This window comes from Schistocerca americana, chromosome 3 (genome assembly GCF_021461395.2).
Source record: "Schistocerca americana isolate TAMUIC-IGC-003095 chromosome 3, iqSchAmer2.1, whole genome shotgun sequence".
NCBI classification, from domain to species: Eukaryota; Metazoa; Arthropoda; class Insecta; order Orthoptera; family Acrididae; genus Schistocerca; species Schistocerca americana.
The window spans coordinates 369809744-369833506 of NC_060121.1; the positions used below are offsets into that span (position 1 = coordinate 369809744).

At 43.0% G+C, this 23763-nt stretch overlaps 1 protein-coding gene across 1 annotated transcript in view; it reads left to right on the forward strand.

Annotated features, from left to right (window-relative positions):
- Positions 1–361: 361 nt before the first annotated feature.
- Positions 362–23763, forward strand: part of LOC124606090 (fatty acid synthase-like) — a 448407-nt gene continuing 425005 nt past the window's right edge. Inside the window, exon 1 of the mRNA XM_047138055.1 lies at positions 362–503. Within this exon, the coding sequence (XP_046994011.1) occupies positions 362–503 (142 nt within the window). The remainder of the gene's footprint in view (positions 504–23763) is intronic.

A 23763-nucleotide genomic window follows, 5' to 3' on the forward strand; every position in this document is an offset into this window, starting at 1 on the left:
TGGAGGTCTCCAGTACAACTCCAGTGGCTTCTGCTATGTTTAGTGGTGGTAGGTGGATTTGATAGTGCTGCAGTGAGGTGATGCATACACCACTGTGGCACCTCCTGTAGCTGGTCTGTCTGTTCGGTAGCATATTAACAACTCAACACTCCTCACGTCCTTTTATATAGGCGGGTCCACCTACTGCATCATCCAGTGATCAACTTCGCATTACATAGGATAATCTGGATACTTTTCATAAGACATCGCTCAAACTTAAAAAGTAGAAGACACGGAAAGAGTGTAACACATTCGTTAATATGATCAGATGGTGTGCCACAAGAGTTATCTGTAAAACCGTTTTCGTTGTTGTCTTTCGCAGATGGGTACTCCTGAGAAGCCAACGGTCGTCATCTCCGGCATGTCCGGACGCTTTCCGGGATGCGACTCAGTAGAGGAGCTAAAGGAAAAGCTGTACAGTGGAGAGAACATGGTAACTGCCGGCGGGTGCCGCTGGGGGAGTGGTAAGTCTTTTACCAGCAGCAGTTTGTCAGCGGACTTGTCATGTGTCTCATAGAACAATGGTGTTTTCTTCAGTCACTGGAGGTTATGAACGTGTCAAGAATCAGAGTCCCTTCAATAGGCAGACTGAAATGCTTCGTTCATATCTTTTTATATATAACAGTTTCGAACGCCAAGTGAGTAAGCATTTTTTACCTTCCAGTCTGGCGCCAAACTTTCAGTTTGATGCCACTTTGGCGGGCTGTGTGTGAATTTTGGTGCTGATTTTACTGAAGTAGCTTAACATTTCGCCTCCCAAAGCTCAGTAGGCAGCGTCCGAGATGTTCTCCCAACTGAAAATTCTGAAGCCGTCGCTTGGCATCGATCGAATCAGTAGGCGTGTAATACTGTAATGAACCTGCAATTACCGCGATTTACGTCTTTAAGTCCACATATACCAGATGTCTCTCCTAAGAGTCGTCAATCTCATTTTCTCTGGTTTTTCGGCAGGTAACTAATGTTCGTTTTTGCAATAAGTAAACGGTGTCAGCTCAAACAAACGCCGCTCATGTTGCATCTGTTTCTTTCGAGTTACAAGTGTAACTTTTTTTTTTAATAGTGCGGTTTCAAGTTTCCGTTTGATAGAGCGCCCCACAACGTGTCTGTTGCGATATTCGATTTAATAGTACGTTTTAACAGGGACGAAAAACCCGAAGAGGAACCAGTGTTGCAGCAGCGACTGACGATGAGAACACGTTAAGAACTCGTAACACAACCCGATTTCCCAGAAACTTCGCTCACTGGAAAAAGGGTCAATATAAGCGAAATCGTGTCTTGATTTATCTGTAGATACTCGAAAGTTTCTGAAAAAACGCCAGTCAAAGGTTTTGAAGGACTTTATATGCATTTTAGCACGTAACTAGTCCAGCCGGAGTGGTAGCCTTGTATATAGCGTCGCAATTTCACACTATCGCTCAATAATTCGAAACCTGATTGTTGTTTACACCTTAGTTTTTTAAATTTTTCATTTATCGACCCATGTCTGTAGAAGATTACTATGTGAATGTCTAAAATAATAAATGAATGAGAAATTTTTTAAAATGTCTTCAGTGAAATTTATGTTGTGTGTCTTGTCAGTAATATAGGTAGTGTTGCATGCTTGTTCCCGAGAAATGGATTTGGGTTGGCCACCAAGTAAACATATTTATTCCTGCAATTTGCAAGGAGGGTCTTGTATTCTGTCCTGTCCAGCTGGTTTAGTCAGTTGAGGGAATCAGTAAGGGAAACACATCATTCCAGACCTATTTTTCAAAGTGAACAGTCAGTAATGGACCATTCTCACATATATTATATGACAGATGTATGAGACTTATTGTGAAACAGTTGTAATTTTACACTTAATATAACGCCCTTGTATCCCCTAACTTGATGAGAAACATTCGTCTAGTAAGGTCATGGGGAGATATATGAAAAATAAAATGAAAACAATAATCGAGTTTTGAACATGCAGTGTAAATAGTATATAAAGCCGCGATACCGACAGTTCCAACACTTCATTTGAACTTATCAAGCCATCTAAATTGCTTCGAAAATTTTGACCTTCTTTTCTCAGAAATGTTCAGGATAAGCCAGTACACGTGTTGTCTTATTTTAACCCATCTTCCTCTGAGTGAAGTTTCTAGGACATCGCATTACGGCACTTGTGTTCGTGAGTAGCGCTGCTAGATGGCGGTAGCAGACAGCGCAGCGAGGGTCGCCACAGAAGACGTGGGAAGTCGGGCAACACAGATGCGAACAAATGGTTATCGAGCTGTCACTTCTTGTTGTTGTTGTCTACTGGCCGACAGTAAGCCACGTAGGCACAGTACTAATATATCAATAGTATCACTGCCAATCGTTTTCGCAGAATGGCATACTGTTTCAGTTTCCACATCTCTAGCACGATAATATCTACTGCATTTTGCTGGGCACTGGGATTAGAAGAAAGCCTGCTCCAATACGTCATTAGGCACTTGCCAGGTGGGTATTAAATTAATCGCAATTACAGAGGACTGCCATTCATTCCACAAAGAAGAAATTATGGTCAGGTCCTTCTGGATTTCCTTAAGTAGAGCGACCATATTTCCTGTAAAAATCGCCAGTGAACAATATAATAATTCATCTTACAATTTGTGATAAATATTTTATATTTTCTGAGAAACATCCTACGTTATTTTCGTGTCTGTCGAACTTTGGCTTTCCACAATGACGTACTAAGATGTTTTAGTCAAAAATTGTTCCAGCCAATCAAGTACCTGTGGCGATACTCCATATAATAGTAGTTTTATAACTATTTGACGACATGGTTCAATGTGGAACTCGTTTTGGAAACCTACGTCGATGAATTCTACCTATTCATCTGCATCCACTAAACTGCCCAAAACACATTCTGCACCACTCTTTCTACTTGCGTAATTTGTGTGTCTTTTTTTTTTTATCGGGAGTCTCAATACTCTTTTGATAGCAGATAATCGTTACGGGCAGCCACCTGTTTTATTGAGATAAACCGGTAATTTCAGAGCAGTTCAGTAGAGCGCCTGGGATCTTCAGTCGTGTCCGAGAATGTTCAGTCTGTGAACATACTTTGAAGTACCCATTAAGGCTTACACATACACACACTGTCAGTCTACTGCAAAATGTTGGTCAAGGTTACATTTCAGGTGCCCCTTTGCGACCTGCATCGCATTTCGTTGTGCTGGGAGCTTAAACACTTGTCAGCAAATAATTTGCGTACGCAACAGCGACCTCGATTGCACATTTAACCGCTATCATGAGACACAAAACATTGAAGTTCTGCCTCTTAATGCATCCGCAGACAACACTGCCAGCTGGTGACAGCTACATATAAATTGCACTCTTAGTTATTCCCCCCCCCTCTACTGCCCCCCTCCTCCCTCCCCCCCCCCCAGGCCAAAGAAACATGGTCCTTGACAAAGTGGGACGGCTTAGGTGCCTCAACGTTACAGATACCCATATAGAAGATGCAACCACATCGGAGGAGTTTGGACTCTGTGGAGAGGCTGGACTAACATATGGTCCCTGAAAAGAGGCAACGACTTTTCAATAATTACAGGGTCAGCAGCCTGTCAATAGTTTTCACACATTTTGGGTCCACGGCTCCCTTGATACGAACATCAACATCCGCTTAGTTTTATTCAACCTTGTTCTTGCAAGAAATCAGTGGGAAGGATGAGCTTACTTCTTCATCGTCCGTTCTTCAAATCTCGGCCCAAGAATAGAAACAGCGACTCGCGTCTCTTTCTCCACATTTATTGGTGATCTATATTTCGTGTTGAGGGCTGCCAATGTTGATAAACCTACCGCACATAAACAGTTTGTTCCAAATGGTATCAAACCTCGCAGGGCCTTGTTACCTGCTTATGAATACTCTTGCTTCAACAAGCCCAAAACTCAAGCAGAGATGAGGAAACAATCACTGATGTCAATGTGGAGTGTGAAGAAATACTAATAAACTGCTTTTTTCCTTCAGTGTTAAGTGTTGACCGAAGTTTTGTACTGAAAGGCTGTCTGACCTAGTTGTGTTAACCAGTTTCCTCTGGAAAGTTCTTCAGAAAGTAACCACTGAGTTCATATAAATGACTCACAAACACAGGCTTCAATTATCTACTCAAGTAAAAGTCTTTTGTCTTCTAAAAACATGTCAAGAGCAAGAAAGATACATAATGTACATCTTTATTCCCCAACTCTTCGTCCACAATAGCAGTTTCTTTCTAAAGGCTGAAGTTCTGTCTGACAGTTGCAGAAAGTTGATCTCATTACCTTGAAGGAATAAATTCAACGAACTGGATTTTTCAAAGACGTCACATGCACTGCTGAGCCAAAACGTTGTGACCACTTGCTTAATATCTTGTTTGTCCGCCTTTGGAACGAAATAAATCGCTGGTGCTGTGTATCAGGGATCCGACAGTTTGTTGGTATGTTTTATGGAGGTGTGTGGCATCAGATGTCTACGCACAGCTCATGGAATTCGAGTAAATAAGGGGCCACTGATTTGCGTACGCGGTGATGGCGCCCGAAAGTGATCCAAATGGGTTCCATAGCATTTACATTAGACGAATTTGGTCACCGAGACATCGTCCGCCCGCGGTAACTGAGTGGTCAGCCGGCACGGTAGCTCAGCGTGTTCGGTCAGAGAGCTGGTTCGCCTCTGTAATAAAAAAACTGAGTTAAAGGATCAACAACGAACTTAAACGGATGTCATGCGACGTCCGCAACGACCAAACACAACGATAAAAAAAAAAGTGGTCAGCGCGACGGACTGTCAATCCTAAGGGCCCGGGTTCGATTCCCGGCTGTGTCGGAGATTTTCTCTGCTCAGGGACTGGGTGTTGTGTTGTCCTAATCATCATCATTTCATCCCCATCGACGCGCAAGTCGCCGAAGTGGCGTCAAACCGCAAGACTTGCACCAGGCGAGCGGTCTACCCGACGGGAGGCCCTCGTCACACGCCATTTATTTATTTACCGAGACATCAACGTGAGTTCACTATAACACTCCTCAAACCACCGTAGCACGTTCTGGCTCCGAGACACGGGCAATTACACTGCTGAAAGATGACATCGACGTCGGGGAAGACATCAAGTGTGAAGGGATGCAGGTGGTTCGCAGCTGTCAGCGTGTCCTCTGCTACTACCGCAGGTTCCATGTAAGAGCAGGAGAATGTCTCAGGTCCCTTGTAAGAGCAGGAGAATGTCTCAGGTCCCTTGTAAGAGCAGGAGAATGTCTCCCACTGCATGATACTGCTCCCATTAGCATGCGTCCGTGGCGCGCTACATGCTTCGAGCCGACGATCGCCTCGATGGCAGCGTTCGTGGAGACGACCATCGACCTAGTATAGCAAAAATGTGATTCATTCGAAGAGCCGACACGTTTCCATTGGTCGACGGTCGAATTCCACGGTCCCGTGCCCACTGCAATCGTAATTGACGATGTTTGGTCAGCAGGTGAACACGAAGGGATGGTGTGCTATGGAGCTGCATGTCCAACAGTGTACGATGAATGGTGTGCTCGGAAACACTTGTGTGTGCAGCAGCATTGTGCTCTTTCGGCAGAGATGCTACAGATTACCATCTATCCTGGTTTACAGAGTAGACAAGCCTCCAGACCCCACGTTCTGTGAAGAGTGGTGCTCGTCCAACCATTTAGCGCCTAGTGGTAGCTGCGCTGTCCTTCTACCTCTTTCCGTAGCTGCTCACGACAGTAGCATGAGAACGTTTGATCAGCTTCGCCGTTTTCGAGATACTCGTTCACAGGTGATGCTTAATAACGATCTGCCCTGTGTCAAAGTCGCTTATCTCAATGGATTTCCCCATTTGCAGCCCATATCTTCGCTAGGGTAACACCCGTCCGTGTCTGCTCCGCTTACATACTTTCGTTACCGCGTCACGTATGTACACGCAACGCTACCAGGCGGCATCCAACGTCGCGAGGGCAGTGGTCATAATGTTTTGGCATTTCAATGTAGACATGCAAGCTTCAAAGCGGTTACTGTCTACGAACTTCTCGGAACTCAGAGGCTTGTCTTGAACAAGATAAGACTGAAGTTCATTCTTGAGTAGACACGCTCTTTTCAAGATAATCCCACGTGAAAACCCATACCGCCGCACATTTATTGAAAACATCTCCTTTTAAGTGGATCACATCCAATGAAGTTTATTATTTCGTACACTTATTGAAATCCGTATTGAAGCATACTAGTCACGCTTTTTTGATTCCAGTGCTCCTCGGTGACTAAAAGAGCGTGTCGAAACAACATAAGGAACCCCTTTACGAACCAGAGCTCGCAATCCGCCATAGCAGCCAGCTATACTACAACCTCCTCGCCTACACAGTTTTCCCAATTAATGTTGATTTCTTCTACAAAAGTGTAGTATTTCAAAGACATTTATTGATTTTGTTTCAAGACCTATTTTCCTGAAGACATTCATGAGTTTTGTTGTTATGTATAAAATGCATGCGACAAATCACTTGCGGATCATTGTGCATCGAACTGAATAGCGAAATTACCATTAACTTTGAGTTTTTCAGAGATTTGGTTAATAATGTCGTCAGTCATATCGAGTATTCGACGACTAATAGTATTGTCTGACAAAGGTACACTTTTCTTTTTCTTGACAGCTGACTCGTCAGTCATAGTATGTATTAGACTGTCGTAGACATCATGTCCAGAGCAGCTGGTAAAAAAGGTCTTCCGCTTCTGGAAAACTGAGAGCATTTTGTCTATGATAACGCATGTTCAGCGTTAACGAAATGCTTTCTTCAGTTTGAATACTACGGTATGTGCAGAAAGGGTTTATCTGACGTGGAGATGAAAGTAAGCACATGGCTTTTAAGATATTTAGAAAGTAATCGTTCTTACGTAGCGTCGAAACCGACATAATATTTTAAGAATTATTGGGCCCACAGAATAAAAATTTCATGGACTATACAATGCATTTTCGTCTCTGGCAAAGTGATGAATGCGTCATAGAGATAACTCGGTGAAACACGCCAGGTGCAGACATGATAGTAATGAAATAGGTGATTTTCCGAAAACAGAAATAATACGTAAAACACTATTGTTCGGAGAAAGTTAAACACAAGGACCGAGAACTGTACTCACAGTGAAAATTATTCCACCGCTTAGGGACATGACGCTACACAAATGATTGGATTTACAGATCTGTACATGCGCTGTGACTGTGGAAATTCGGTACAGAGTAGCGCCATCACGTACTGCAAATAGAGCCACTAGACGTCGTGGCATGGATCCAAAGAGCACGTGAATATGCGGCTGGACAATAGTCCGCCTCGCGGTTTGTAGGCGCGTCCACAAAGCATCATCACCTGTGGCTGCCGGAGGACCAGAGTGAACAGTTTGGCGACCGATCACATTCCAGAAATGTTCGATGGGCGACATGTCACGTGAACGGGCGGTACAGGGAAGCAGTGGTACAAGTCGTTCTTCGAAGAAGGCTGGCACACTACTAGCCACATGTGGCCGGTGTTGTCCAGCTGAAATATCGCATGTTGAATGGCCTTTAGGAGGGACGGTCCCTCGGATTGTAAAATCTCCATGATGTAGCGGCAGCTGTTCAGATCACCCTCAGGACAAAAGAAGCGAGATCGTGTGTTATTTAAGCAATGGCACCACTTGACGTTTGTCGGCTATGCCACTCAACAATACAGTGTGTCCGACTGCGATCGCAACGGCGGCGGCGTCGAACGCGTAAGCGACCATCACTGTAGGGCCAGCAGGAGCGGGTCTGTAAACACTACATTTTGCCACTCGACACCCCAGTGTCGGCATTCACATGCCCATCGCAGTCTGCGTTGTTGGCCAATGGAAGCCAACACAATGGCACGCATGCCACCTGTTCAGGCCGCAGAAGACGGCGTCGAACCATCGACGCAGACATGACCACACCCGTTTCAGTGTTCAAACATCGCGCCAATACTGTGGACGAAACTTTTCTGTCTGTTACGGCCAAGCGGACAAGAGGGTGGTCACATTTTCTCGTCCATACCCTGTCGGCGTTGCGTACAGCACTCTTCTCTTCGCTGGTTTCGCATACGCCTCACTGTTGTAGCCGTAATGTCACACAGCGATAGACCCGACTCCCGGAGATCAATCATTCTACTCCGTTCGAACGCATTCGCATGTCGATATTCCAAATGGTTCAAATGGCTCTGAGCACTATGGGACTTAACATGTGAGGTCATCAGTCCCCTAGAACTTAGAACTACTTAAACCTAACTAACCTAAGGACATCATACATATTCATGCCCTAGGCAGGATTCGAACCTGCGACCGTAGTGGTCGCGCGGCTCCAGACTGAAGCGCCTAGAACCGCTCGGCCACACCGGCCGGCCTCACTTATTATGGTTCCACTTTTCTACACGTCTTCTTATTGTGGCGTGCTGCAGACTATTGCTTGTGAGTATTTCACTTTTTACAAACAGTAGTGTATGCCCTTTGATCCCCAGTATAGTTACGTCAGTATAACAGGTTCCTGCCTCTCGCCTTTTGTAAAGTTCGTGATGACACTTGCGTTTAGGAGAATGTGCCAACTTATGTGCTGACGTAGATCTGTTTACACTCTTTGTCTAAGAAACTGCTGATGGTCTGCTGTCTGAGTCGCAGTCATTTTTTTTTTTTGTAAATATTAGATTTCATAAGAGTGACATACGTAGCTGCTTGTTCAGTGCATCGGTACGGTATCAAAAATTTTATCGTTAATTCCAGGAAGAGCTTTTGGCAGAGCGACGAAAGACTATTTTATTGGATGAGTCGAGGCCAAATTTTGTAAGAGGATGCGATTAGCAAGATAAAAGTCCGGAAATTAAAAATTATGTAATATGATGGAAAAGACAGTAAAACTGTATAAGTAAGCCAAAAAAGTAGGGATGTGAGAATGTCCCGTCCTACTCATGTAGGTATATGAGTGTGTCATGTTGGGTTGTTATAATTAAAGTGTAGGTACTCGCAGAGGTCCACTGTGGACTTCAATTATTGCATGGCAGCGAAACTTGGTAGACAGGCTTTAACGTGGAATTGAATTACGCTGAAAAAAATTAGTATTAATTTTGGCCACCAGAAGCAAATCTGGCGCTATACACTGTTTGTATCACTGTATGACATCCACGCTGTCATTTGACAAGCCATAACGTGACTGAAAAGTATGGGAGTCGAAAAGAGAGTGAAAATGTTTTACGAGGGCGGTTTGAAAAGTTCTCGGAACGGAATAGAAAAACAAGAACTTACATCACTGAAACTTTTTTTATTTTTCAATGTAGTCTCCTTGTAGATTTACACTTGGCCCAACGGTGTTCTAGTGCCTTGATCCCATCTCGAAAATGAGTTTCCTCCAAGCCTGCAAAATAGTTGTCAACTCCGGCCATTAATCCTTCGTCTGAAGTGTATCTTCGTCTACCAAGAAAAATTTCCAGTTTTAGGAAGAGATGGAAGTCTGACGGAGTCATATCAGGTGAATAAGGCGGGCGTGGCAACAATTCATACCTTAGTTCGAGGCGACGGCACATGTGTGCGGGCGCGCGTCAAGTGTCGCGGCACCCATCTTGCTGATAATTTTATCATTTCTAATTCAACAGTTAAAATGTGATATACCCTTTCATATGACATCTGGCAAGCGTGAGTAATTTCACGAACTTTCAATCGGTCCTCCATGACCATCTTGTGCACTTTTGCAATGATTTCTGGAGTAGTGACACATCTTGGCCGACCACTGCCCGGATCATCGTCTAAGCTCTCCCGACCAAATTTAAATTCGTTTGTCCACTTGGCAACAGTTGAATATGTAGGAGCAGAGTCGCCCAGTGCATTCTGGAAATCGGCATGAATGTCCTTCGCTTTTTTTACCTTTCTTTAGGAAGTTCTTAATCACTGCTCGAATCTCTATTTTTTCCATCTTCGTAAATCACTACGCGGGAACAACAACAGGGCCACGTCACCGCCACAGCTCTCTTCCAAGAGCACTGACGTGGCACATGTTTACAGGCAACAGTCCAATGAGTATCACATGAACAACTCGTTGCGGTAGCGCTGACCTCTCATGATGGTTCCTAGACCTTTTCAAACCACCCTCGTATGTGAATGGTAGCAGTTATAATGCTGCACTGAGAAGTATCGCCGACAGGTCTGGGGACTGGTCCGATGTCATGTAGTGGTTTAAAAAAAGATGGTAATGAAATTCGAAAACACGGGTGAGGTACCCACAGAAGATCCAGACGGTGCAGCAACTAAAACCTCATGATCCACAGCAACTTTCTGAATTTGTTCTTCGGTTTCTGGCTCCATATTCTGCAGAGTGACGTGACACATTTTACATTACAGGGTGCAGTGAATATACAGAACTTAGTGTAAGTTAGTTTAAGTTAGATTAAGTAGTGTGTAAGCCTAGGGACCGATGACCTCAGCAATTTGGTTCCATAGAAGCTTACCACAAACTTTCCATAGCGTGTTTGCATGTGTTGTACAGCAGCTCTTTAAACGTGAGCGAGACACCGCCAGCATGCGCCGTGTCATAAGAACCCTCGTTTGAGCAGCGCCTGACAGCCATGCTTATTCTACTTCACATTGTATGCAGAGAAACATTATCGATACCTAACCCGCTTCCATAAAAATATATGAGATATAAAATTAATACGAGAGCATTGCATTCTCCCCTCTAATCTCGATATTCGTACTGCATATATTCAAATAGCTCATACCGAGACGATCCATAATACACCATCTAAAACGCAGGATCACTATGAAACGCTATCAACAGGGATCTTATTCTATTCTATACCACAAGGCAGCGATATACATAAACTTTTCCCACTTTGAATGCCATTATATACTTCACCTGTTAAGATGATGTTATTCTGTATAATGCAGAATCGAAATGCATAGGTTTTCCTCAGATCGAGGGTTTGACGAAGATAGAGAACGTAATGCTTTCGCACAACGAATGACACGCAGTATTCAATAGTCAAATATCACTTATTCTAGAAGACTAACTGAAAACAATTAAGATACGTAGCAACTGGGATACTGAGCAGTGCACTCACCTTCAGAAATCAAACCTAGTGCGTGCTAGCCCAGCTATTCAGACTGCTATGAGTACGTGTATAGATGTTTAGGAAATATATGATATGCATTTGCAGAACACCTCAGACAATATGTTTGCAAAGGATTTTGGTAGGTATTAGGCGTATCTATGGTACATCGTCACTAACAACTGTATCCATCAGAGGTAGAACATATCGATATTGAAGTGTGTGTAAATACGCTATTGAAGTAATTTAATTATATTTCTGTAATAGAGCAGTTGTCAAGTTATCAGAGCCATGATCATCAATATACAGGGAGGGTCTAGAGTCTCTGTACAATTATCAATATTAATTTTACAAACTTGTGGTTTGCGACAACTGAAAGAATAAAACACCAAGTTTGTTTTCAGGTAGTGAGCACTGCAATCATCCCTGTCGTAAAATAGCGTGTGTTATCACGAGGCAATGTGGAAGAGAAGCACTTTATAGAAGGAATATTGTTGCGAGTATTAAGTTTAAACAGACCGACAGTGTGTTCTATCATGGATCAGTTAACCAAGTGTCGGAGCTGTGCAAAATGAGTCCTTACAAATCTACTTGACACGCAGGACCATGGCATGCAGAATTCTACGTATATGCTCCAGATAAGATATGTGTTGCAACCAGATGACGGAACTTGCCAAGCAGCTTTTGCAGCTGAGATACTGGCCTGAATCATCAATGAATTTCTTTTGCAGATGTGGCTACATTCCACTTATCTAGGAAAGTTAACAGGCACAATGTGAGGAAAGGCCACTTGTTACCCAAAATAAATGTTTGTTTGTCGAAGAAATCATATTGCTTACAAGGGAACCTCCCCATCGCACCCCCCCTCAGACTTAGTTATAAGTTGGCACAGTGGATAGGCCTTGGAAAACTGAACACAGATCAATCGAGAAAACAGGAAGAAGTTGTGTGGAACTACGAAAAAAATAAGCAAAATATACAAACTGAGTAGTCCATACGAAACATAGGCAACATCGAGGACAGTCTGAGCTCAGGAGCATCGTGGGCCCGTGGTTAGCGCGAGAAGCTGCGAAACTAGAGGTCCTTGGTTCAATTCTTCCCTCGAGTGAAAATTTACTTTCTTTATTTTCGCAAAGTTATGGTCTGTCCGTTCGTTCATTGACGTCTCTGTTCACTGTAATAAGTTTAGTGTCGGCGTTTTGCGACCGTACCGCAAAACCGTGCGGTGAGTAGACGAAAGGACGTGCCTCTTCAATGGGAACCGAAAACATTTGATCGCAAGGTCATAGGTCAACCGATTACTCCACAGAAAAACACGTCTGATATATTCTATACGATACTGGTGACGGCATGTGCGTCAAATGACAGGAATATGTTGCCGACCCACCTAACTTGTACACTTGGTGATTGGGAAAAAAGATTCTTCTACCTTGCCCGATTTAAGTTTGCTTGTGGATGTCATAATCACTCCCAAAAAAGTAAAGGACAGATAATAATTGTCTGAAAATAAAGAATTAAATTATTCACTGGAGGGAAGACTTGAACCTAGGATCTCTCGTTCCGGAGCTGCTCACGCTACCAACGGGACCACAGCGCTCCTGATTTCTTACTGTCCTTGATGTTGCACATGTTGCGAATGGATTACTCAGTTTGCATATTTTGCTTATTTTTTCCATAGTTCCACACAAGTTCTTCCTGTTTTCTCGATTGATCTGTGTTCAGTTTTTCAAGCCCTATCCACTGTGCCAACTTATAACTAAATCTGAGAGGAGTGCGATGGGGAGGTTCCCTTGTTAGCTGTAACTGAGTGTCATGTAGACTAATGTGATTTCTCACTGCTTGGTCTGCTGGATCACCAGACATGTCGCCTTTAGATTTCTTTTTGTGTGGTCACATTTAAAAAAAAAGGATAATACAATGCTGTTGCCAATGTTACACAAGGAATGTTACTAAACGTATGACGCACGTGTCGAAGTTCGTCCAATTCCATAAACTGCTGCGTGGTAGTCATCTGTACGAAGCCATTGCAAGAGTTAGCCAATTTTGTTTCACATCTACGCCGCTTCCACACCTATTTCTTCTAATATGTAGCAGTGTTGGTCCCACTTTGTCATGTCTCCCCTGAATACCACAGTCACCAGATCTCAATATTTTCGAGCTTGTGTTGTTTGCTTTGGAAAGAAAGTGTGTGATTGCCATCCACCTCCATAATCGTTTTCTGAAGAAACAATGGTTGACGAGTCCCTTGAAAACCATGGCAGACCTGTATTTATCCGTGTTTTTGAATGGCGACATTTTTCCCACCATATTAGGTATGGTAATGTTTTGCTTGTCCACCATGTAATACAAGGGATATTCAATAAGTAATACCCCACATTTTTTTCTCTTAACATATTAATTGTTAAGAGTCAAAATTGGGTGGCAATATACATCAACATGTCTTGTCCATGTCCTACTTTTCTATACAAACGCCAACATTGTGGGAGAGTATGTATTCCCTGCTGGTAAACGCTCTTGTCCTGTAGGCGTAGCCATGTTTTCACTGCATAACTGACACTCTCGTCACCTTCAAAGTGTGTTCCCCGTAGAGAATCTGTGGGCTCCAACAATTCAGATGAAGTGGGCTTGTCCGCAGCTCGTGGTCGTGCGGTAGCGTTCTCGCTTCCCACGCCCGGGTTCCCGGGTTCGATTCCCGGCGGGGTCAGGGATTTTCTCTGCCTCGTGATGACTGGGTGTTGTGTGCTGTCCTTAGGTTAGTTAGGTTTAAGTGGTTCTAAGTTCTAGGGGACTGATGACCATAGATGTTAAGTCCCATAGTGCTCAGAGCCATTTGCACCATTTTTTGAAATGGCCTTTCATTGAATCTTGTGTCCGCTGTGAGCCTTCGTGGAACCCATTGTGAGTCAATTGTCGAGTTGTGATGCGCCGGTCGGCTTGAATAATGGCATCCGCACGATTCAGCAAGTCTGGAGCAGTGGCTGTGACAGGACGTCCCGAGCGTGTCTGATCATGGAGCTCTTTTTGCGTTTCCTGAGGCTGTAACTTTATTTACCCACCGCCGAACTGTACTACCTATCAACTTCAGCATCGTCATACACGGCACACAAATGTTAATGGATGTTCACCACGGTTTCTTTTTCTGCACGTACGAATTCAATAACTGCACGCTGCTTGTAACGTGATTCGTATGTAGACGCCATTTTGACGCTGTACTACGGCTCTGCCATCTGCCAGAGCGGTTCGAAACTTCACCGGTGCACGGAACAAATATCAAATGTGAAGCACAGTCAAGGAGGTTTGTCTACGTATATTAATGGCCTTTTTAAAAAAAATGTAGGGCATTACTTATTGAACGACCCTCGTATATCTTGCGGAATGAGCATGATGGTAAAGCTAGAGAGAGAATCTAGGCTTATAGCAGTCGTTCCTCTAGTGCAACATTCGCGAATGAAATATCAAAAAGGGGAAAACTGTAGTGGTGTAGGAAGTACCATCCACACACACACTAAACCAGAAGAAAGTTTATTTCTGATTTAAAAGCAATGTTAAGAATATGGAAAAGTCATTGTCTCCACGACAGTAAATCTGGGAATCCTAACGACCGTGTGGCAGTAATGCAATGTGCAGACAGATGCCTGCAATGTGTGTAAAGTTGACCATTAAATCGAAATCCCTTGGACGGGTCTGTTCACGCACACGTGACGGCGTTTGTATACTCTCCCTGTCGCAATGTTTGGTTATATACACACCTTCGAATAAAGAGAGTTTGGATTAACACTTGACCCATTCCGATGCTGAAAGATGGAATACGTCTGTTGCTGTTCTACCTCACCGTTGCGGTAGATTAGCATAGTCGCCAGCAGATGTGGTAAATGACACAATGAATTAAAGAATTTCGATCGTTTAGTCAGTGCGAAAATATTGCAGGACGGTCAGCAACGAGCTGCCCATGTAGATGCTATAAGAGAAGTATTGTACTTTCGAGAGTGTGCGACCTAGGTAGTACATTACTTTATTCAACTTGTCTTGCACAACACCTGCAACGAGAACTTGGAGTACATATAGAGGAGGTGTATGGCAACTATTTTTTCCACGTGACTAGAGAGAGACAGATACATGGCAAGGGCCATAATTTTAATACCTAGGAGAATGGCTAGGGGAGGGCAGTTGATGTTCTCTTGGCTGCGACACAGCATGGAACTCTGACTCGAGATAAACCTCTGTAAATCATTAGGGCCTACAGGTGTGGAACCCAACGAAGTCGTTCAGAACAATTACACACAACCCCACTCACGTTTTGTAGATCGAATTGGGAAGCTGGAATGTTAATGCTAAGAGTATAGCGCAGTCAATTGGATTACACTCACAAAGGTGACGCCATGATCACGTAACTGGAAGTGTCATCATCGTGGATTTTTAGGGTGTATAATAATGTAGTGGATGTCTGTGAACGCGTACCTCTGACCTGTATGATTGGAAGTACACACACATCCATCTCAATCGACGCCATTGTGTAGTTCAGTGTGTTTGTGCGCTAGAGATCTGTATCAGCGACACTAAAAGAGCATTTTTGTAGGGATTACCGTTAGTTTATTATACGTATTATGAAAAAAAACACATCTATTGTTAGCGAAGCTTCATAACATATATAAAGGAACTAGAAACGGATTGCAACTAGTAGAGAAAATGGATTTATTATTGCTTCATCTCATATACTAATACACAACGCCCGTCAGCAATACACTTAGACCACTCCACACACAGTCATATTCGGACAATCCACTCCATAACTTTTAATGACAGCTTAAAAACCATGTTCTTTTTTAACAAAGAAAAATATATATGTATTGTAACTCTTAAAAAAACATTAATAATTTATTAAATCGTTTTCATATGCGCAAATGTTTTTTAACACATGCTCATTCTTCCTCCATCAAAATCACCTAACATACGCAAATATTTACCAAATAATTGTTTTCTATACACACTAAATTCACCACATATATAACCCCAGCTGTGGGCTACTGTGAAATTACACTACTCAAAGCCAACTCATGGGCTATGTTGTATAATACTTCGCACAATGTCATTTTAACACATTCGTCACGTTTTCACATAATGGTTGTACCTGGTTGGCAGCGAAACATATCAGATCACATGACACCCAGGTGTTTGCAAAACTTTGTTTCTTTTTAATAATACAGTGTACGCCATCACATGATCGTAATTTAAATGCTATGTCATTAAAAACACTTACACTATGCCATCTTCAGGCCCCCTGACCAATGTGTAGGAAGAATCCCACCTCTTGTACAATCGAAATAGGTGCCAGCATACAGTCACCGATATCTGTAAACTTTTTATTAACAAAGTGATCCCTTGGGTCGTCATTTGCAGTCTGTAAGATCTTGTAAATCGAAATATGGGCTAGCATACAGTTACTGGTATCTGTAGACTTCTTTTTAAGAAAGCAGTCCCTTCGATCATCACTTGCAGTTGTTAAAAAGAAGTCTACGGATACCAGTGACTGTATGCTGGCCCCTGTTTCGATAGTACGAGAGGTGGGATTCTTCCTAAGCGTCGGTCAGGGGATCCGAAGATAGCATACTGTAGCGCTGAAACTGGTAGCAAAAATAAAATAAAATTGGAAATTTAGATGGCTGGAGGTGTTTTGATTTGATATATTAAATTGTCACGTAGAAGAAAGTGTAATTAGATGAGCGACGAACAGTAACTTCACTTAACGAAGGTTTATTCAGCACTTGCACATACAAGAGCGTGGAGCGAACTGCCTCCGGCCAGAACTAATGGTTCTAATGGCTCTGAGCACTATGGGACTCAACATCTGTGGTTATAAGTCCCCTAGAACTTAGAACTACTTAAACCTAACTAACCTAAGGACATCACACACATCCATGCCCGAGGCAGGATTCGAACCTGCGACCGTAGCGGTCACGCGGTTCCAGACTGAAGCGCCTTTAACCGCACGGCCACACCGGCCGGCTCCGGCCAGAACTCATACGGTATATATACATGTACAGAAAATTCCAATACAATGATTCTTGACATTTGTGGATACTTATAGAATGTACTCGAACCGAATACAGAAATTAAAATGTTACAGTTCAGGTGAGTTTTCAACTAACGACCCTCCTTGCAACATTCTATTATCATAACCACTACACCGCAGTGACTGTGCTACTCAGCTTCTTCTGCGAAATTGCTCCGTCCTTAAGAGAACGGCGTCTCGGTGTTACTTCCTCCTAGTTCGGGAACGAGTCATCGGTCCTGCATACTCCGACTCCCGATGACTGATGCTCGCCCTGGAGGGGATCTTCTTAGAACTTCCATTGCTTCTACGCTCTTCGTCACCTTTCCGCTTCTTGCCTGTCGCTGGAGCTTCGAATATACACTAGCTTGCCGGATCCTTATAGAGCTTCATTCGAAGGACGTGGACCGTAACTCTGATCTTTCGTCGTCTTGCGTCAGGGTCGAAATCTTCAACTTCATAAGCAGCATCAGTTTTACAACCTTATAAGGTCCAAAGTAGCGCCTGAGGAGCTTCTCACAGAGACCAATCTTCTGAACAGGAGTGAAGATCCAGACAAGGTCACCAGGCTGGTAGACAACGGGCCGGTGGCTTGCGTCATACCTTCGGCGATCGTTTTCTTGAGCCTGCAGCGTGCGGAGTCGAGCTAACCGCCGAGCTTCCTCAGTTCTGGTTAACACCTGGTCGATGAAGTCGTTGTCCACGTCATCAGGATGTAACGGAAACACAGTGTCCATCGTTGTAGTAGCCACACCCCCATGCACCAGGAAAAATGGCGTAAATCCTGTGGTGTCTTGTTTGGCGGCGTTGAAGGCAAACGTCACGAAAGGTAGCACCTCATCTCAGTTGCTCTGCTGGACATTGACGAACATTGATAGCATGTCGGCCAAGGTCATATTAAGGCGTTCAGTAAGCCCGTTTGTTTGTGGATTTTAGGCAGTCGTCATGTGATGAGTAATGTTGCTCCGACTGTGTATCACTGTCACAAGATTCGATTGAAAAACTTTCCCTCGACCCGTAATTAACGACCTTGGGGGATCCGTGTTTTAATACAATGTCTTCCACGATGAATTTGGCTACCTTGAATGCTTCGACTGTTTTCACGGCTTGCGTAATGGAATCAGTGCAAACTATAATCCATCTATTGCCGCTAGCAGACGTTGGAAATAGTGCGAGGAGGTCAATCCCAACACGCTGGAAAGGCGTTTCGGCTGGTGGAATTGGTATGAGTCGGCCAGGTGGTTTCTGAGTAACTGCCTTTTTCCTCTGGCACTCTCGACAGTGCGATACATTATGACGGACACTCCTCAATAAACCTGTCCGGAAAAATATCTTGCGGATCCTATCGTATGTCCGGCCTCAGGTGTGTCATGGAATTTCTGTAGAATATCTAATCACATAGAAATCACTGGTAGCCACCTCTTTCCAAACGGATCAAAGTTTTTCTTGCAAAGTAACCCATCAACTGCCTTAAATTGTCCTTTCACATCCTCTGACCGATTTAAGGCAAGCATAATTTGAGATATCTTGGTTGGCGTCCTTCTTCTGCTCAGCAGAGAGATCCAGAAGTGCAACGAGACAGTCACTATCTTCATCAAAGTCTTGATGGTTGTGCACAGGGTTTCTTGAGAGACAGTCGGCATCTTTGTGCTTTCTTCCACTTTTGTACACTGTGGTAAAGCTGTAATTGCTTGGAACGAAATCCTAGAACTCTTGCAAGCGACTAGCTCTTTGCTGCAGTCGTCTGATCAAGACCTTTTTACACGGGATACGCCCTGAATTCAGCGCTTTAGCGACTACGGTCGTCGCATTGGAGCCGAACCTTTAGTCCATGGTCAGACGCCCATAAAACAAAAACCATTAACTACACAAATACGAGTACATTTCATCAGTGCCGGATTCAGCTAGCACGGGGCCCGTAGCACGTTCTAAGAAAAGGTCCTTAGTTTGCTTTACGCCTCATATTTTAGGATATGAAATGAAACAGCACTTTACAAAACGAGCTTTTCTCTATTTAAGTTGGGTAAATTTAGAAAGAACACTAGTCAAACCAATGCATCTAAGGAAATCACTTTCTGTGTTCATTAAGGTAAGATGGTTTAGACGTTCTTGTTCCATGGCGTTCCTCAACCCATTTTTAATGCGCTTCAGTGTTGAGAAAGAACGTTCTCTACTGCAGCTGGTGATCATCAAAGACAGGTAAACGTATTAGACTATTTCTACGTTTGGGAAACACGATTCTAATGAATTTTCCACGAAAAGTTCACAAAACCGCGTTTGCAGGGACGTGTGCCTTTTGCTGTCAAAAGCAGCACCCAAATTTGTTTTGAGCTGCTCATAAAACTGCACCAGCTCAGCACCTAGGCTTTCTTCCAAGCCGTCAGGGTAAGCACTGACGATAATTGGAGTTCTTTCCAAAATCTCTTCTACTGTTAAATACTTAAATTGCCGAAATATTCCAAATACACTAGCCCCTTGTTGGTATGCTTCCTTGCGCTGAGCTAATGCAGGCAACACATTATCAGTTAAGACAATAAACATCTGAATTTCGAAATATTGTCCAGGTGTTTGATTTTCTCCATCTTCATCGAGTGTGGTAAACCAGCTGGAATGCTCGTACTTTGTATTTCGCCTGCGTCGTCTTGAAATCTGTTGCTAATATTCTTCACAGACGTTCAGCACTTTGGCGTTCGCTTCAATATCTGAAAATGTGGACCGCATTGCTTCGACGCACCCGTGTAAGGGTTTATAAAGGACATAACCTGTGTTACAGGTCTTGATCAGACGGCCGCAGCGGAGCACATGTCCCTTGCTAGCTTTCTAGAATTTCGTTCCAAGCGGCAGTCATTATTTTCGTTTCCAAATTATCCATCCTCGAAACTAGCCAGTAAGCCTGATAATGAAATTCTGCATTTTGATCCATGTTATTAGATATGTCATTCAAGACTTGCCTAATATTGTAAAAAAAAAAAAACCCATAAAAGTACTTTCGTAGCATCTCCTCGGACCGATCACCTAGTATCCGACAACCTTTCCAAAGACGGAATTTTTTAACTAATTTCTTTCAGTGTTTTCAAAAGCGGACCTCATCGATAGGTAGATCTGGTGGTGGAGGAGGGGGGGGGGGGTGATGTTTCTGTACAGCAGAGGTGCACAATCTTTTAGCTTGGCTGGGCCACATTGGAAGAAGAAATGTATTTTTGGGCTGTACTTAGTATACTTAATCTTTGCGCTACTAACAGTAATCGCTGAGAAAAAAAGGAGAGAGAGAGAATATTATCGTATCGCAAGAGTTTCAGATCAAAAATATTCTGTTTATCACGACTTTACATAAAAGGATTTTTAATTTTTTTTATACCGATAGTGCGGTAGATGCTCACCTCGTGGACCGCTTTGATACTTTGAGCCGTATGCGAGCCGCGTTTTGGACATCCCTCCTGTACAGCGTTCTATAGCACACTTGACAACCAAATATGATGAATTTGCAACGCAGGGAATGTACTTTGCATATTTGTTTTTCTTCTTAGTTCGTGCCTCTACGTCACTGTACGTCCCACTCGTGTTGCTGGCATTGTCATAGCTTTGCCCACGACAGTATTCGGTATCACGTCATTCTCATTTATAAAAAATCTAATTAACTTTGTGCGAGATGCTCAGCAGGATGGCCTTCCATGTCCAGGAATTTTACAAATCTTTCCACTGGCCCAGATGACAGGACGCAGTGCACTGTCAGTCTGTTGGATTACATGCGATATTTCTGTAGTGGAATCCAATGAAACGAAATAATATTTGCATTTCTTAATTTCGTAAATACTCTGCTCCCGTATGACTGATGCAAGTAGATGGATAAATTCCCCGCATATTGTTTTTGACAAATACGTTTGTCCCTTTCCGTTGTTTGCGTGAATATGTGTATGTTGAGCAAGAAAAATGTCAAATTTGACTGTTAAGCCTAATAACGTAAATAATTTCCGTTGTGTGGTTCCCAATAATTTCATCACTACCCCGAAAGGCAAGACCTCATTTTGCTAAAAAAGTTATAACGGCAATAATTCGTTCTAAGAGTGTCTGCCATACTTCTGGTTGGTCTCAGTTTGACTCTCAAGTTGAGTATCGGCAGGCGCATACTTGTTTTTGTGAACTAAGAACCAAAATTATCGATCGCCTACATTAAGTGCTTTCTTCTTCTTCTGTTGTTAAACAGTAGTATTGTATCCCATTAGTCCGCAGCGAACGGCAAAAGAACAACACATAAAGAACACAGACACCGGGAAACGACAATACGTTATGCAACAACAGTCCATCAACAAGAAAGCAACTTTCAGTCTCGACCAGGGGTGTCCAACACGCGGCCCATCAGGGGTGTCCAACACGCGGCCCACGGGCCGCGTCCGGTCCAAAGCAAGTAAAAAATTAATTTATAGATATACAAGGATATTCTGTGCTATTTCTGTACAATTGTGATAAAGAATCTTTTTCATCTTAGTTCTGATCACTACAAGTTGGTAGAAGTTAGCAATATTCATGTGGACTGGAATTATTACCAATATTTGCTATATAGAAGTATCGTATTACTTTTATAACAGGTTTGACCTGATATTGCATCCATTGCTGCAAATAAGAGCCACATTTTAACATTAACATCTCTACAATGGGCTTTCACGAAATCTTTTTACTGTAGTGTGGCATTTCTAAAATAGCTGACAAAATTCGTCATTGGACAGCCCGCGGTCAAGCTTCCTACAGGACCGAATCATCATCAGTTCCAGAAATTCCTCAGAAGCTTGGATGCTGAATATTAATGATACCGTATATTTTACAGAAGCAAGGTGGCTCACTTGAGGCCAGATGAAAAATAAAAAAAAATTTATTGCGTAATTCATGAAACTAAATTGTTCATGATATCAAAAGCAAAACCTGTGCTGGAACTTGACGATAGCAACTGGGTGGGCAGATACAGAAATCTACTTATCAGTAAAATGTTTCAAACAATAAATACGTTCGGAATGAAACTGTAATTGTGGCAAGCACAAGTAAATGCAAACATTTTTTTATTCATTTCAGCATATTGGCCAAACATAATCCTAAGAAAGGAATGAAATATGCACCGATACTTTTCAATCGGATGCAAGAATTTGAAAATCGATTTCAGAACTTCTGAAAAATAACCAAAACTTTTGTATTTATGCTAGACCTTTTACAAACACTACAGGTACGTTGCCAAAGATTTTCAGATGGAATGCATAGAGCTGCAGTCTGGCATCTAGCCAAAAGAACAATCTGATCATGTATCTTTGTCGGACTTTTACAAATCGTATCCGCGCAGAGACAAATATCCATTGTTGCATAGTCATGCGCTACACAGGGTGATCAGAAACAGTCTGAAAAGCTTGTAAGGGTGTTGCGGAGTAGGTTGTGCTGAGATACAACAGTTAAAAAAAATCGATACGTTGTGCTGTTTTCGAGTTAATTAGCATTATGTTCGCCTATCAGGCAATTGCACACACAAATTGAAGCAGCACGCCAGAGATGGTTTCCTAAAACCAAAGAAGAGAACATTACAACAATTGGACATGGGACGGTAGTAACAATGAAACCTGAGCTAAAGGCTGAGCAGTGTCGTGAGCTATCATCTACGCTATGAGAACACCTGCACTAATTGTATCAGACAGGGCGCTTGAATTTGCACACGCAACTCCCTGATTAGCAAACACGGTAATTAACACGGAAACGGCGCAGCATATCGAATATATTTCTTAACAGTTATTTCTCAGCGCACCCTAACCTGCAACCTCCTTACGACCTTTCCACACCGTTCCTGACCACCCTGTATACATCATCTTCGCTTGGAAGCACTTACGTTTAAGAACAGTTATTTTCAAGAGTAAAACTAGAACCAAAATCTCAGATGAAGACTTTGAGAACACCCTGAGAACAGCAACCATTTCCATCGAACTTCTTTATTGTTAAGTAAGTACCTTATGTCCAGCCCAAAAATACTCGCCTTCTTCCAGTGTGACCCAGGTAAGCTAAAAGATTGGGCACCCCTGCTCTAGACGACTCGTATCAAAAGTATTCTACGAAAAGTAGCTTCATACACTGTAGAACGTGTAATAGCAGACTCACAAAAATAAACCATTGGTTACTTTCTTTCTAATTACAATCAGTATAACGATATTATACGAGGGTTGTCCAGAAAGGCAGTTCCGATCGGTCGTGAAATGGAAACCACAGTGAAAACCAGAAACGTTTTATTCCCAACAGTTAGGTACACCTTCCACCTACTTCTCTACGTAGTCACCGCTCCAACTTCGAGTGTTGTCGTAGTGTTGTATCAACTTCCCAATATCCTCGTCGTAGAAAGCAGCTGGCTGTGCTTTCGGCCAGTTATCTGCACTGGTCTGCAGCTCGTTGTCTGTGTAAAAATTTTGTCTTCATAGACAGTGGTTCTTATGAGCAGAGAGGAGACTCAGGGGGAGCCAATTACGGTCTGTATTGTGGGTGATCAAACAGTTGAAATCGGAAATGCTGCAGAAGCGTCTTCATTGCCCCTGCAGTGTGCGGCCGAGAATTGGAACGAAGAAGGAACTGCTCGACAGTTGTGTTATGTAAGCTGTGTGACACAGGCGAAATCT